Consider the following 15,646-nt stretch of genomic DNA (forward strand, 5'->3'; position numbering starts at 1 on the left):
TATCGGAAACTTCACTTTGTCAATCTTGGTGACCGGGTCTGCGTCAGTAGTTCAAAGTCTCTTCAAGGTAAACAGAAGTCCTTGAACCAACTTACAAACGATTTATTAATAGAAAATAAATAAAATTTTATCAAAAAGATATCAGAATGAGAGCTTACAATACTAGGAATAAATTTATTTATTTAGTTTCAATGTGGCCGCCCTTAACTTGGATAACTCTCTCAATTCTTTATCGGAAATATTCCGACTTAGGCACGTTGCTCATCCTGGGGTATTTTGGCCTATTACCGCAGGAGTGATTGCTTCAGAGCATCAACACTTGGGTGAGCAACGGAACAGGCCTTTGCCTCCAATAACGACCACACACAAAAGTCCATGGGATTCAAATCGGGCGATGAAGAAGGCCACATTTCTTTGCTCCAGAATCTTGGAAGTTGACGTGAGCACCAGTCTTGAGGTGTGGATGGTGCACCATCTCGTTAAAGGCTGATCGTTGTAGCCTATTGTTTCTTCATCTCTTCAGGGGCTGGAACCAAAATATGGTTGATGTTGTGATCTGAAATTGTTTTAACCCTTGTTCCACGAATATAAGGGAAGACTTTCAAGTTTTGGGAATGGCGGCCTACACCATGACAGAAGACGGTTTTGGACGGTGGTAAACTATTCTCACAGAATCTTTAAATATCTGCTGGAGACTTTGCATAAATTCTAAAATAATGAAAAATTCATAAATAAAAAATGAATTCTTGCCCTGCCGTGCCTGCCTTCAGTTCTGTGAGACGAATCTGTGCTTTTTTTGCTTTTGGAGAGGTGTAAGGAACTGCCGTTTTCTCATCTTGTTAGGAGACAACTTTACAATGTTTCTTTAGAATGTTAAGGGAAAATAAAATTTTAGAGGCGAAAGTACTGCTCCCCCGAGCATTCCCGTGGCTACATTACTGATGAAAAGTAGAAAAAATCTCGAATGATGTTAATAAAAGAAATAGTGACAACCTCAAGCTAAACAGTAGGCCTAAGCTCCACTAACAATTCTTTTTACCTGACACATTTCAATTTGCTTATCTGTAAACATGAGTTAAGGATATAACCTGTTATTTTTTAACGTTATGTTATTTTTCGCACATCTCTAGACGTCATAGCTTTTCTTTAATTTTTCATGTGCGATTGTTGTCTGCAAGTATGACATAATTAACCAAAATTCGTAAGTAAAAAAAGGAAATTATTCACTTCAATAGCTTATAACCTAAAGCGTTCATGAGTTGAAATTATCTCATTTGTCGCTTTCATTTGCTTAATGCCTTGGGTTTCCATGCTTTATGAAAAAGTTGTTTCAGTTTTCAGTGGGGCAAGGAAAAATCGGAAAGATGGCTCTCTACAATGATGTTGTCTCTTGTACAGGACTCTGCTTTGGTGCAGCCCGTTAAGGTACCTATAGTGTTGCTAGTTTAACAACGGATATATCATACCTTTTTGAAAATTAATTCCTGTCAAAATAACTCGCGAGATGCTCTAAAAACTTTGTTCCGCACTGTGTTTACGTTCAATCAAGCTAATCATTACGTCAATTTTCAGTAATTGTAGTGGCTGGGGTAGCCCTCGTAATGTTCACTTTCAATATTGTAGCAAGGTTAACCTCTGTGACAGAAGTTCTGTTAAACTATTCATGTCGTTTGTGTTGTTTGTGTTTGGCTGTGTTTTGTCAAGCTTAGGAAATCCCAACGTTTGTGATTCAGTTAATCAGGCCTATGTCAAGTTTCAAGGACTTATTTTTATTCAAATACAAAAACACGTAAAACCCATGTTGGTGTCAAAATCACGACGAAAACACCGTAAGATCCACGGGAATTGGCATTTTTAATGTTTGCAAACGTTGTTGTCATGTAAGTTAGCTAAGTTTCTACTTTCCTCCAGGTGGTTCTCATTGCCGCCTTGATTGCCCTAATTTGTCGTAAAAGCGTTAATTTAGCCAAGAGTTGGCAGGAACAAGATCAAGATGACGTCATTGTTACGCCACCGTCTACGCCATATGGTAGCAGACCGGTTCTGCCTCTTTCTTCGACATCATCACGTAAGCCAACTCATGAAATTATTTATGACATGATTTGTTTTCGCCTACGTTAAATTAATTTTTAAGATTTAGAACTACAGAAAAATCAAAGTTCCAAACTTGCATCACACTCAACTGTCTGAACATTGCCTCTCAGTTTATCGGCAGCCTATATGCAATATGCAATGCATGCTAAGTAGCACAAACATAAAATTAAGTTTAATTACAGGTTTGAAGATTTGATTGCTGGAGTTGGGTTCACTTTTCAATAGCATAACATAAGGCATTTATTACTTTCATTTGAACGATTAGGACTTCAGCACAGCAAAAATTGCAACGCCGATTATGAAAAGTCGAATTCGCTCTGTCAGCATTAACGTTGTGGTCACATATATTTGTTGGATAACCAAAACAGTATCACGCTATTTGATTTCGCTGTGGCTCACTGAAATAAAAGGCCTTATTATCGCGCACTATCCTTAAGAACTGGAGGCTTGTGCGCTGTAGAGAGACCTTTTATTTCTATGAGCCGTGATTGTACCACCATTCTATTTGACCAGTTTTTGTCCAATGCTCGAGTGTTGACGTATTTTTGCCCAGTGACATATGTGTATCACCGTGACATATTTGTGCCAGGATGACATATTTTTACCAGGATGACATGTTTTTACCATAATGACATGTTTTTACCGGGATGACATGTTTTTACCGGGGTGACATGTTTGTACCGGGGTGACATGTTTGTACCAGGGTGACATGTTTGCACTGAAGTGACTTATTTTTAACCTGTATACAATTGAACAGAGATAAACAATTATCATAATGTTGTATGTTATACATCAGACTTGTTGGATTTGGACTCCCCTCGGTTACTTTCCGCCCCTGATCCCCCATCCGCAGTGGAGGGCAGCAAATTGACAAGGATTAGAGAGCGAAGAAAGATGGAGAAACATGCTATGAACCATTTCACAAACTTCTTGATGTATGTCATATATATAAGTAAGTACAATTTGTTCATTGTGTAACATTTTGTGCTCTAAGTCTTGTTGACAAAAAACATTATTTTGAAGGTCAATTTTCATCTGGCTTGCATCAAATTACTATTTTTGTCTCAAATTGGGTTTTTGTAAATAAAATAACAAGTCACAGTATTCACCAAATAAGATGCGCATAATAATTCATCAATCAATGTCAAACTACGATAATGCAAAGTGATAACCAGAAAAAAATAACATAATTCTCATCAGAACATTTTTATTTCCTCCAGCGCATCTATTCTACATCGCGTATGTCGGCCACCAGGACCATCAATTCTTTCAGAAAACTGCCCAATTGCGTAGACTATTGGCTACAGACGACTTTCAAAGTGTAAGTGATAAGTTAATTAAGTTTCATGCTGGTTGTGCAGCCTGTTCTTTGTCAAAACTTAAAGTTTTTAATTTGGTCAAGACTGTAATGAATTAAATTCTCTAACATTAAAGACGCATGGTGTCACTGGAAGAACACTGGAGGAGTCACCAGTCATCGCTTCCTGTCATACGGTGGCGGTACTCCTCCCACCCGAAAGCCTGTTTGTCTTGTTTTGTTCTTGGCTGATATAAATCAATATACTGTACTCGCAAAAATATCACAGTTATAGCCGAATCTCTGTTGGTATTTGTTTGTACTACATGCATATGTTATTAAATTAATTGATCTGATAATTCTATTGATGTAAATAACTTAACTTGACAATCACAAAGTGGTTTGATCTTGAAGTTTTGCGTGTCTGTATTTTTTTTATCAATTTGCGATTTAAAGGCAAACAAACATTCGTCAAGTACTTCTGCTGACGTATCACGATTAAGCTTCCGAAATAGTAGTCTAAAGAAGTTTTTTCACAACTACCATCGCTTTCAAGGCGACTTGGTAGTGCACTTGTGTGTCGTGCAGATCAGGCAGTTGTGTTCTTTGTCTTTTTTTCGTATCCTTTCAACCACATGTTTGGATGAAACCTAACCACTTCGTTTCAGGTCAATTCAGCAGAAGGTCTTTGGGATTATCTAGAGAACGAAATGGTCCCGAATATTTACTCCACCCACAAATACAACGGACTCCACAAACGTTGGTTCGATAGAGTTTTTGTTGAAGACAATTGTAACTACAGGGTTGGTCCACTCAGGCTGCGACAACTGAGAATAAAGTCGGGTAAAATGCCTTATTAGATTTTATATTCAGACAAAGGCCATGATTAATCATGTTAACTGCATTTTCTTGAATGCGAAAGATCCATCTAATCTCGATCTTCTAGATTATTATTCTTGGAAACTCAAATATGTGAGCACTAAAGTATCCACGCGTGTGTGCGTGCTCTGTCTTCTGACAGTCGTTCATATGAACTATAATCGAAATATTTTTTTTATTTTAAGTACTGTATAATGAATTTAAAGTAATATTTGTTTCGCTGTTACGATACCATTGGAGCCACTGCAATTTATACACGAAATTAAGGCAGCATGTTCAATTTATTGCTTTTTGCTTAACTTGACTCTTCGAGAGCCACTGCTAGTGCGAATTTTTTTCCACACAAGGTCGCCCAAATGCCAAAAATTATGGGTAGCACCAGATGTGCATTGCAACTGTCTTTTAAAATTTCCCTTTAGAACAATGCTCTACAAATCAGCTGCAAACTGAATTTCCTTGGAGGCCGTGCTTCGACGAGTACAGTGTATTCAACGAAGACAACGCTGATTATGGCAAGGGTTGGGGACCAGTGAATGATACGCCCACATTGGAGGAAGACTATTGGAAATACAGCGACTCTTCTGTAACTAAAGCTATACCAATTTTTAGCAAAGCTGCTCTATATACAGGAGGAGGGTACAGTGCAGATTTAGGTAATCGGTTTACTCTTAAACAAAGTATATTTTTAACTAAAAGTCTGTTTTTTTCAAAGATTGCATATCGCCCTCGGATGGAGAAAGAATTCTTTGTACTTTCATATTGATTGATTGATTTGATCTTTATTTTTAGACTGGGAAACCTTCTTTGAAATTCTGGCAGTTTTGCATACTTGTAGAGGCTTTGAATCACTGACGCAGGCCCGGCCACCGACATCGACAGAGTGAAGCTACCGATTGTTGAAGTGTTGTTGCTGGGAAACTATTCCATCCACTAGATAACGCTGAATGGACAGTAGTCCTGAAATACGTTGCTCAAGCGCACACCCGAGAGCTGAACCAGCGCCGCTTGACCTTGAGTCTGGTGCTACTGGGCGGATTGCGTTTATAGGTCACTACACGTTGAAATGAAACTGTAAAAGTGGCAGCTTTGGCTACCTGGAACAGCCGCATAGATGCAACCGCTTCAGCAATGTACGTTTTTTAGGCGTTAACGTAGAAGGGGCAACTTCAACCCTACGATACCTGAAGGAGTATCTCTGGATCGATCGCTCCACGCGAGCACTTGTCGTGGAGTTTACGTTATACAATGCCAACTCTAACGTCTTTTCTACTGTGTTGTTACTTACCGAGTTCCTGCCAAGCGGCGGATGCATTGCAACTCCGTATATCAAAGTTTTCAGGTAAGTTTAGCTTGCAGACCGTAATAAGAAACACTTGATTGTTAGTAATCAAATAACATGTCCCACTCAACTGCACCTAAAGGTCAATTCTAGTTGTTGATTCATTTTTATCATCTTTTTTTCTCATTTTCAAGTTCTTTAATGGTCATTTTTCGGCCTTAGTCAATAGTCATAAATTGAAAAGCACGAACAAAAATAGTTTGAGATTTGTTTATTTATTTAATAACAATTTTGTTTCTTTGTGAATCTTTGTTAAAAAGAGGCTTTTAAAGTGTAATCCTGGCATTGCAACTTCAACTATCGGCATGTGTGTTTACCTAAGTCATCGACTTACATCTGAGTTAGGCCATTTGCTGTGGCTAATGCATAAAGTGTCATTTTCATTTTTTTTACAAACGCAAACCAAAGATTGACGTCATATTTTCAGGCTATATAAGGTGGAGGAAGAAACCAATCTGTTCATCGCCTCAGTCTTGACCACCGTTCTAGCGATCTACTACATCGCTCTTACAATAGTTCGCCTTGTCAAAACAAAGCGTAAATTTTTCACCCGCTTTTGGAATTATTTCGGAATTGTAAGTTTTGTATTTCAGGGGAGCTCGAAACATTGAAAATCAGTATCACGTTTTTTGTTTTTTTTTGTAAAATGTTTTCTTAACCTAATCAAATATATCTTTGTAGCATTTGAAGTTTGGAAGAAAAAATTAAAATTTGAAAATTGATTTTTTCTTACAGTTAAGAATTCTTCTTTTTCTCTCATTTATGGGAATTTCACTTTACAACTATCAGCTACAAGAGGAGACTTTAGACGCTTTTCAGGAGAACACTTGTGAGTTTTTTTTTTGCCCAACAAAACATGCTTATTGCCCCGGGCACGAAATTTTTTTTCCCACGAGATTTCTGTCTCATTTACATATTTTGGTAAAAGTTTGTATTAAAACCGTGTGAATGCAACATTTTCTCGTTGGCATGGTTGGTTCAGTGGCTTCATCCTCTGCCTAGTGATCGTGAGAACGAGGGTTCGACGCCCGTCAAAGTCAAACTTTTTTTTCTTTAAATTAATTTTTGCGGTGCACAAAAGCTTTTCAAAAAAAGTAGTGTTAGGGAAAGCTTATATTTTATTATCATTGCAGAATTTCATTGGCAAATAGTTATTTCGCAATCTGAATCAACCAATCTCTCAAAACGCTTTCGGAAAATCTTACTTCTAGAGTGACTAGAATTAATGACACAGAAATCTCGTGGGAAAAAAAATTTCGCGCCCCGGGCGGGTGTTTACAAAATTTGAACTTCTACATTTTGTCGAAATCTAACTAAACGTTGATTGCATCTATCACCAATAGGCTACTTTGGCTAACTCATTGCTTGCTGGCAGGGCCGGATTTAGCTGATGGGGGGCCCGGGGCACTTTTAGATCGGGGGGCCCCCCTGAAAAAACCACCTCTGCGTCTATAGTAGCATCAATCCAGCACTGCACAGCATTTTGCAGAAACTTCAAAGGCTAAAAGGAAGAAAAATAACTCAAAATCACATTTTTTCCACGTAGGGGGGCCTTCAAAAGTCGGGGGGCCCGGGGCACCTGCCCCCTCTGCCCCCCCCCCCCCCCTAAATCCGGGCCTGCTTGCTGGTGCATAAGTTGCTGTTACATAAGTTGCATAGGTTGTATAAGTTGCTATTGCTTGCTGGTACATAAGCTTCGGTAATATTTTTAATCGTATGTCTAGTTGTCTACCGTACCATGACAACTCTACCAAGTTCGTACCAGGTCAGTTCATTTGTGCTGGCAATAAATCAAGAAATCTTAAACAAAAATCATATATTCAACCAGTTTTTGTCTTTTGTATAAAGTTGTTTTGTACCGCACAGACACATTCACAAACTTCCAAAGCCTTGCCACCCTGGCTGCCCTCTTACGTCAGATGATTGGTATTGTGATGTTTGCCGAAACGTTGCAAGTTCTCGAATTCTTTAAGTATCAGAAACAAATGCGGAAATTTTCTGTAATGTTTCAACAAGGAAGAAAGGTACAAAGAATGTCACAAACATTTACAAATTTTGACTGTTATATTTTGAGACATATTTTTGTTAGTAATAGATTGGTTCAAATGCCTTAACCTCCGTTATGACTTCTCGATGTTAGAAAAATTGCAGGTTATAAATTTTATTAGGATCCATTTATTGTACGATGCAATCAAACGAATAAAATCAGTAGCCTAAATAAAAGTAATCAGGTTTGGTAACTTAGTAATATTTGTGTGCAGCTTCCGCTGCCGTAAAGACCAGAGTCTGATGAAGTACGAAGCAGAGAAGGCTACTGATAATAATGTAGCCTACTTAGTTGCGCCTCTATACGGCTGCATTGACACTGCCTGCTTTGCACAGCGCTGATGAGCAACGCATATCTGCGATGGATAAAGCGCTTCATAACACATTATTATTGTTATTAGTCAGTAAAAACTCGACTGCTATGAAAAGAGAATCATTTCATAGGCTACAAGTTTTGCTGAAAGTAGCCTACATTGCTTGTGATATCGAGGCGTTTCATGTTAGACCTATCATAACGCAACATGCAAAAACAGAATGCTAAACAGTGGCTGTTTTACAATCGTATGATTCTGATATTTCTTTCAGCTATTTCTGGAATTTATCTTTTTGTTCTTACTGAACCTGATCGGGTATGCTCTGGCTGCATTCATATTATTCTCAGTTTTACTGAGGGACTACCAAACATTCCTCTCCACTCTCCAGACTTTGTTCGGGGCTTTGCTTGGGAATCCAACTTATAACGATATGAAACAGGTAAATTGTAACTAGGCTTTGATACGAGATTGAATAAACATAGATATTATTTCATAATATAACCTATAAGTTTCTTTTTTTTTTTTACCAAAGTAGGCTACTGTAGCTAAAAAAAATTGTTGATTGCTAACAGGCTTCTGGGATTCTTGGCAGAGGATTCTATCTTGTGTTCAACTTCCATATGACTTTTCTCCTCCTTAACTTCTTGATTGGCGTTGTCGATCTTTTGTTGCATTCTGCCAAAGATTTTGATCGGTCACGAAATGACGGGAAGCACGCTTACTTTCAAATTGCTCTCGGGTAAGAAAACAATAAAAAGGTTTAAGAGCAAGCTGAGTGCCCAAACTGAACCAGTTTAATGCATCAGAATAAGTCTACAAGTTTTGCTGAAAGTGCAATTTTGTTTGTCCGCCCGGGATAGCTGAGTTGGTTTAGCGTCTGTCTTCATGGACGAAGAAAGTTCAAGATCAACCGGCGCTGGTTCTCTCGTGGTGTTCGCTTGAGCAACGCATTCCAAGGAGCACTCTCCATTCAGCGGCACTTGGTGGATGGAATAATTCACAGACAACAACAAGCGTAGATTTTACTCTGTCAATCTTGCTTGCGTTAGCGGTCCGATGCCTTTACAAGTATCGTATACGAAACTGCCTGGGTTAAGCTCTCAAATTTCTCAGTCCGAAGATAAAGATTCAGTCAATCAAACCCAATGCCAAACAAGAAACTTGCTCTTATACTGCTGGTGCCAATTTCCTCACTTGCAGAAGACCTGAAGCAATAACTCGAACATGAGATGCGATTTATCGCTTCTTTATTTGCGACTTGCTTTGTGGCACTTGGGACATAGTGCAAATATTTAGATGTGGAACAAGATACAAGTTTATGAGATCATAGAATGCAAAACTTTTTGTTTTATTTGGAATGTTTTTTTTTACATAGCCAGAGTGATAACACGCAAAAAAGAAAACTAGCTTAATGTTGGTGTTATTTTTTCTCTATTTAGCTTGATATACAATTACATCCGGCGAGTGTTTAAGATGGAAGAAAAAGAAATACGTTATTTCAAAAAGTTGTACCAAGCTGACAACAGTGACGAAACCTTGCCTCCAAAAGGTAGACTGTTTTTTTTTTCAAAAATGCTAAGTTATTTAAAGTTGATTTTGGCTACACAGGGGGTTAAAGATTTATTTAATTGTATTTTTATTTTATTATTCAATGTTTGGCTTAATGCCATGAAAAATATTTTTGAGTTTCTAGTTCAAGAAAAATAACATTTCAGCTACAAAAAAAGTTGGATCTGCTTTTTCTAATGAACCCTAGGCTCAGTTGGTAACCTATGTCTATTGTCTAGTAGTAGGCCTACTCTAGTTTAACATCCGGTCCTTTTGGCTATTCCTGTTTTTTTCTTTTTTATTTCAGTGTGACGTGAGTCGTGACACCTTCGGTTTTTAGAAGTTAAAGATGTTCATACCATCCTTTTTTTGTTTGCTTCTGGAAAATGCGCAATGCAAACATATTGCAGACTTTGCGTTACAATTTATTCCACTCATTTAACTGCACTTTCACAAGAAGAGGTTGATAAAATTTGAGTTCGGGGATAAAGATTCAAAACCAAACCAAAATTTGTAGGCTAGGTCGAAAAGTCTCGTTCAGGAAGTAGTAAAACTCTGTTATCAGTTGTGACCAATTAAACTTTTTTTTGTATTTTTTGCTCAAGACGACAGTGATGCAGATGACGCTCGCAATAACTCAAATCATCAAGATTCCGTGAAGAAGAGGCTAAATAAGCGTCGAAGGCGAAAAAGAAGACGAAACCACATAAAAATGGTAATCCAGTTAGTCGCCATATGATGGCTGGTAGCTGGTGACAATCTTTGATTATCTTTTTGTTGTGTTTGCACAGTTCTCTTCAATGGATTTTCACACCGCATAACCTACCACAAGCAGAACTCAATAAACCTTCGAATATTTACCTGATGTAATATCTTTATGTTGACGTTCTCTTGAAAACAAATAGCAACCCTTTTTATGCCAACTTTCCGCAATAATCTGTTTTTCAGGATGCAACTGACGACTGGATCATGAGTTCTATTGACGAGCGACAACTCGCCGCGTTAAAGCGATTAAAGGCTCTTGAAAAGGCTGTCGACTCCATTGATGTGTCTCGGATTCAATGCAATGACGTGAACGTTACGTCACCGAGTGAGAAAAAGGTTGTCCTCATAATGGATGAAGTTGATGACATCTTTAGCGACTTAAACGAAGAACTTTTACATCTTTAAATCTCATATTGGAAAGTTATTTGTGATTCTAGCGTGTATTGATTGATTCACTGGATATTGAAAGGTTTTGTACACCATGTCCTGCACCACTGTAGCACGGAATTGTTGAAAGTTTTCTCAAGTATGTTTGAAAGGTTTTTACCGGTTAGTATGTTTAGTGACCCACTGAACTGTCTGCTGTTTTTAGGCTACATCAAACTGTACACTGTCTTTAAATTACTCGTGTAGGCCTATACTCGTTAGCCTTTGAATGCACTTTAGTTGTATTGCACTTTTATAGTTACATTTAATGAGTTTTGCTACTCTTTTTGTATCGAGTTATAGTTATTAAGTAAAAGCCATGGAAGAATAATCGTAAAATTTGCTGACACTACTGGTGTTTGATTGAAACGTCTTAGGCTCTAAATCAGCTCGTTAAACAACTTTGCATCAACAATGTAGGATTGTAACTTTGATGAATAGACAGACAAACTTGAGTATGAGTAAGCTTTTATAACAAATCATAGGAATTCTATCCGGACTGGGAAAAACGTGGCGAACTGAAGAAAAATTCTACTGTCAGCCGTATTAATTTTTATGTGACCAAAGACATGATTAGACCACTCGAATTCTCCGGAGAGATGTTCAAATAATCTCTAACAATCAAGAAAACTGGAAGTTTTCTCTCCAGTAGTGTCCATCTCCAGAAATCACATATGTAGGCTACAAACTCCTCTGCGATGGTTTGAACATAAATTAGTAGCAAAATTCAAAAGAGTTTGCGTCTTTAAATCAACCTCTACGAAAAAATACGTTCTGCAATTATTTTCAACTTTTTTGATATGGTACATTGTGTTCAGCATTTGATTTCCTTTGGAGGAGTAGCCTATCCATCTCTAAATGCGTCATAGCCTATGTAGGAAACACTCCCAGAATGGCTTGAAGATCATGGCCTATCCAGGGGCGCCGGAACGACTTTTGACTGGGGGGGCAAGATTACGAAAAAAGGGCACTTTTGTTTACTAAAAGGCCAATTTTTTTCAAGTTTTAAGATAAGATATAGCGACAATGCTAATCTATCAGCTCACTATGTATTGAGTAATGATAGCCTACAAGTGTCCGGTATACAAAGAAGGGCATCATGCTATGTTATAATAATGTAACCTACTGTCAAGCCTTAAAGCAGCCTGCGGCCATGGCCGCTAAGTAGTGCTTGAATGACCGCCGGTGCTACCTACTCAATCGGCCAAGTTTGGCCGCCGGTCTCTTCTAGCCAATTGTTTAATTTCGCAATAGAATGATCGTGGATTAACTGTCGAAAATATGTAGTATCAAAGAGTGATGCAAAATTAGGTCGGTGCGTCGTAATCACCACTGTTGTATTGTGCGGAAATATTTGTTACGGTATTGATGGAATATATCCATCTGCGATCACCAGCGCTGTAAGTCTTGTTTGTAATTCCCGACGTTTATTTTCACAAAGTCTTAATCCGAAGTGCTAATTTACATCGGCTGGCAATATTGTCGTTTTTATGTCGATTCGATGTTGTCGGACATTGAATCGTTGTTAAAAAGGAGAACTAGGTTAGTTGACATCCCAGGGGAAAACATTTTTTGATCATATTTTGCAAAAATTATGATTCTTTTAGTAATGTCCTTCACATCATTGAAATACTTATTTTATTATAGTTTCGGGAGAGAGTTTGCTTTTTTATACCAAAGATAGGCAAGACACAACAATACCACAGGGTTGAGCATTACAACAGTATATATTTTAAATATTTACAAAATAGTTTAACATTCAAACGTTTTCGGCTTAACCTAAGCCCTCATCAGGAATCTGAAAATATTAATAAAATGCAATAATTTCAACTTCTTGAAGGTAACTAGCTAACTAATTGTAAGCATCAAGAAATACGCAGCGGTTAAAAGCAATAGCAATTTTATTACCTTGCCGTCATCGTCAACACATGTCGAACGTTGTTTTTCGTTGCTAAACAGAATTCTAGGTGAGTGGCGAACTTCTTTAAACTCAGCCACATTGGAGACACTCGTGCGAGTATCGTTAGATGGTCCCGCAGTACTAGATTACAATCCCGATAAAGCACTTATTGCGTGGTGCAACGATTCTATTGTAGTACTTCGCCCAGGCCCAGACTTCAACAACGCTATAAGTCATCATTTTAGCATTGTTGCAAGTTTAATTCTATTTTCTTGTGCTATCGTTAATTTTATTTTGTATTTTGGCCTCCAAGCACGCAGATTTGGCCGCCGAGAAGGAGCTCCCTGTAGGCCACGACAGCTGCCGGAAAAAAACGAGTTTTAAGGCCTGTAGCCTACTGTGTTGCAAAGTTTTGTGCCGTAAATATTATTTTGAGGCAAAAATTAAAGATTATAACTAGGCTAAAACCGAATAGCAGAAATTGTTATATTGCAAAACGTGCAGTAGCTTACATGACTTTAAAAGGGCACCATTGCCCCCCCTGCCCCTCCATCTTCAGAAAAATTGAGGGCAGGGGGGCATCCGCCCCCCGCTTCCGGCGCCCCTGGGCCTATCCCTGCTTGAACGTGGAGTAGCCTAATTGTATGGAAATAATAAAAATTTTGAGTTGGACAGGGTGTCCAGAAAGTGAGGCAAAGCAGAGCAATTTTTCAAAATATGTCAGTACCGTACTATAGTCTATCACGAAGAAAACTTTAAAATCAAGCGGCGCTGGTTCGACTCTCGGGGTGTGCGCTTGAGCAACGCACGTTTAGGATTGCTCTCCATTCAGCGGCATCTAATGGATGGAATAATTCCCTGGCAACAAGACTTCAACAATTGGAAACTTCATTCTGTCAATCTCGGTGACCGAGCCGCGAAATTTTTTTCCCACAAAATTTTTGTCTCATTTGCATATTTCTGTAAGTGTAGCCATTAGGCTATTGCCCAGCAAACATTGATTGCTGGGCCAGCGTTGGCTATATGCTGGTTATGTTGGCACAAGGCTGGCAATTTTGTCCAACATTGCCAACATTACGCCAACAATTTCAATACTTCTTATTATGCGTTCAAAAAGGTCTTAAAGATTTTATTTCAGGTTTATTTGTTTTAAACTTTAAAAATACTAACACAAACCTCTTTTCATGTGGTATTGCTTCAAAACACAATTGTGTGATTGGCTAACATCGGTCAGAAGCATTGCCAGCGTTGTGCCAATTCATAACAATTTGGTGTTTTCTTTAAAATTATGCAAATGTATACCATCATTTTGCTACAATTTTACATTTTAATAATAGGCTATCAATGCTGTTATTATTTTCTGATACCGTACAAGTATACTATGAATATTTAAGACCAGCGTTGGTCAGAAGGGTAGCCAACAGTTTGGCAGCAAAGTAGTTTCATTTCAGTTTGTTTATGCCAAACGGAGCAGAGGTCTAGAAAAAGGCAGGAGCAACAAAACGCGAACGCGATAACATGCTTGATACCCAAACAGTTTAAACTTTCCATTAACCCTACACGTTTCCACAAAATAAACAATTGCAACGTCGCCTATATGCTGGATGTGAGCGCACAAGATTGGCAATTATGTCCAACATGTTGCCAACAATACGCCATCAGTTTCAATAACTTATTTCTTATTATGCGTTCAAAAAGGTCTCAAAGATTTTATTTCAGGTTTATTTGTTTTCATCTTTAAAATTACTAACACAAACTTCATTTCATGTGGTATTGCTTCAAAACACAGTTGTGTGGTTGGCTAACATCGGTCAGAAGCATTGCCCGCATTGTGCCAATTCATAACAATTTCGGTGTTTTCTTTAAAATTATGCAAATGTATACCATCATTTTGCTACAATTTTACATTTTTATAATAGGCTATCAATGCTGTTATTGTTTTTATAATACCGTACAAGTATACTATGAATATTTAAGACCAGCGTTGGTCAGAAGGGTAGCCAACAGTTTGCCAACAAAGTAGTTTCATTTTAGTTTGTTTATGCCAAACTGAGCAGAGGTCTAGAAAAAGGCAGGAGCAACAAAATGCGAACGCGATAACATGCTTGATACCCAAACAGTTTAAACTTTCCATTAGCCCTACGCGTTTCCACAAAATAAACAATTGCAACGTCGGCTATATGCTGGATGTGAGGGCACAAGATTGGCAATTATGTCCAACATGTTGCCAACAATACGCCATCAGTTTCAATAACTTATTTCTTATTATGCGTTCAAAAAGGTCTCAAAGATTTTATTTCAGGTTTATTGCTTCAAAACACAATCATGTGGTATTGCTTCAAAACACAGTTGTGTGGTTGGCTAACATCGGTCAGAAGCATTGCCCGCGTTGTGCCAATTCATAACAATTTCGGTGTTTTCTTTAAAATTATGCAAATGTATACCATCATTTTGCTACAATTTTACATTTTTATAATAGGCTATCAATGCTGTTATTATTTTCTGATACCGTACAAGTATACTATGAATATTTAAGACCAGGGTTGGTCAGAAGTGTAGCCAACAGTTTGCCAAGTTTGTTTATGCCAAACGGAGCAGAGGTCTAGAAAAAGGTAGGAGCAACAAAATGCGAACGCGATAACGTGCTTGATACCGAACCAGTTTAAAGTTTCCATTCGCCCTACACGTTTCCACAAAATAAACAATTGCAACGTTGGCTACTTCAGCTTCACTTGATTTATTCTTTGAAAATATTAATAGCCAACAATAAAATGACTCTTTAACTAAATGACTCATGTGGTTTAGTGGAAAAGCATAGTTTCTTTAGCATACCGTATTCTTGTACCAACAACGCCATGATAAAAATCGTTTGTTCATATTCAATTGCTTCAGATAATTCAGTGCAATAAATGTCTTGTGATTCAGAGGGCACTTCCAGAAAGTTTAGGCTTTGGCGCCTCCAATACCCAACTAGCATAATCCATTCTTTTTACATTGATTCAACGTCTGCAGACGTTGGTAAGGTAACTAACAAGCGA

General features: G+C 38.0%; 1 protein-coding gene across 1 annotated transcript in view; it reads left to right on the plus strand.

The window, feature by feature from the left end:
• LOC145772369 (uncharacterized) overlaps positions 1-11,146 on the plus strand; it is a 63,059-nt gene extending 51,913 nt beyond the window's left edge. The window contains exons 41-55 of the mRNA XM_082584247.1: positions 1,335-1,425; positions 1,912-2,068; positions 2,891-3,046; positions 3,315-3,415; positions 4,060-4,234; positions 4,690-4,923; positions 5,414-5,609; positions 6,037-6,184; positions 6,345-6,438; positions 7,476-7,633; positions 8,241-8,408; positions 8,542-8,708; positions 9,409-9,518; positions 10,123-10,232; positions 10,466-11,146. Coding sequence (XP_082440373.1) covers positions 1,335-1,425; positions 1,912-2,068; positions 2,891-3,046; positions 3,315-3,415; positions 4,060-4,234; positions 4,690-4,923; positions 5,414-5,609; positions 6,037-6,184; positions 6,345-6,438; positions 7,476-7,633; positions 8,241-8,408; positions 8,542-8,708; positions 9,409-9,518; positions 10,123-10,232; positions 10,466-10,687 — 2,287 coding nt within the window. The 3' untranslated portion in view covers positions 10,688-11,146. The remainder of the gene's footprint in view (positions 1-1,334; positions 1,426-1,911; positions 2,069-2,890; positions 3,047-3,314; positions 3,416-4,059; positions 4,235-4,689; positions 4,924-5,413; positions 5,610-6,036; positions 6,185-6,344; positions 6,439-7,475; positions 7,634-8,240; positions 8,409-8,541; positions 8,709-9,408; positions 9,519-10,122; positions 10,233-10,465) is intronic.
• Positions 11,147-15,646: the final 4,500 nt, after the last annotated feature.

Source organism: Aplidium turbinatum, chromosome 6 (assembly GCF_918807975.1).
Source record: "Aplidium turbinatum chromosome 6, kaAplTurb1.1, whole genome shotgun sequence".
NCBI classification, from domain to species: Eukaryota; Metazoa; Chordata; class Ascidiacea; order Aplousobranchia; family Polyclinidae; genus Aplidium; species Aplidium turbinatum.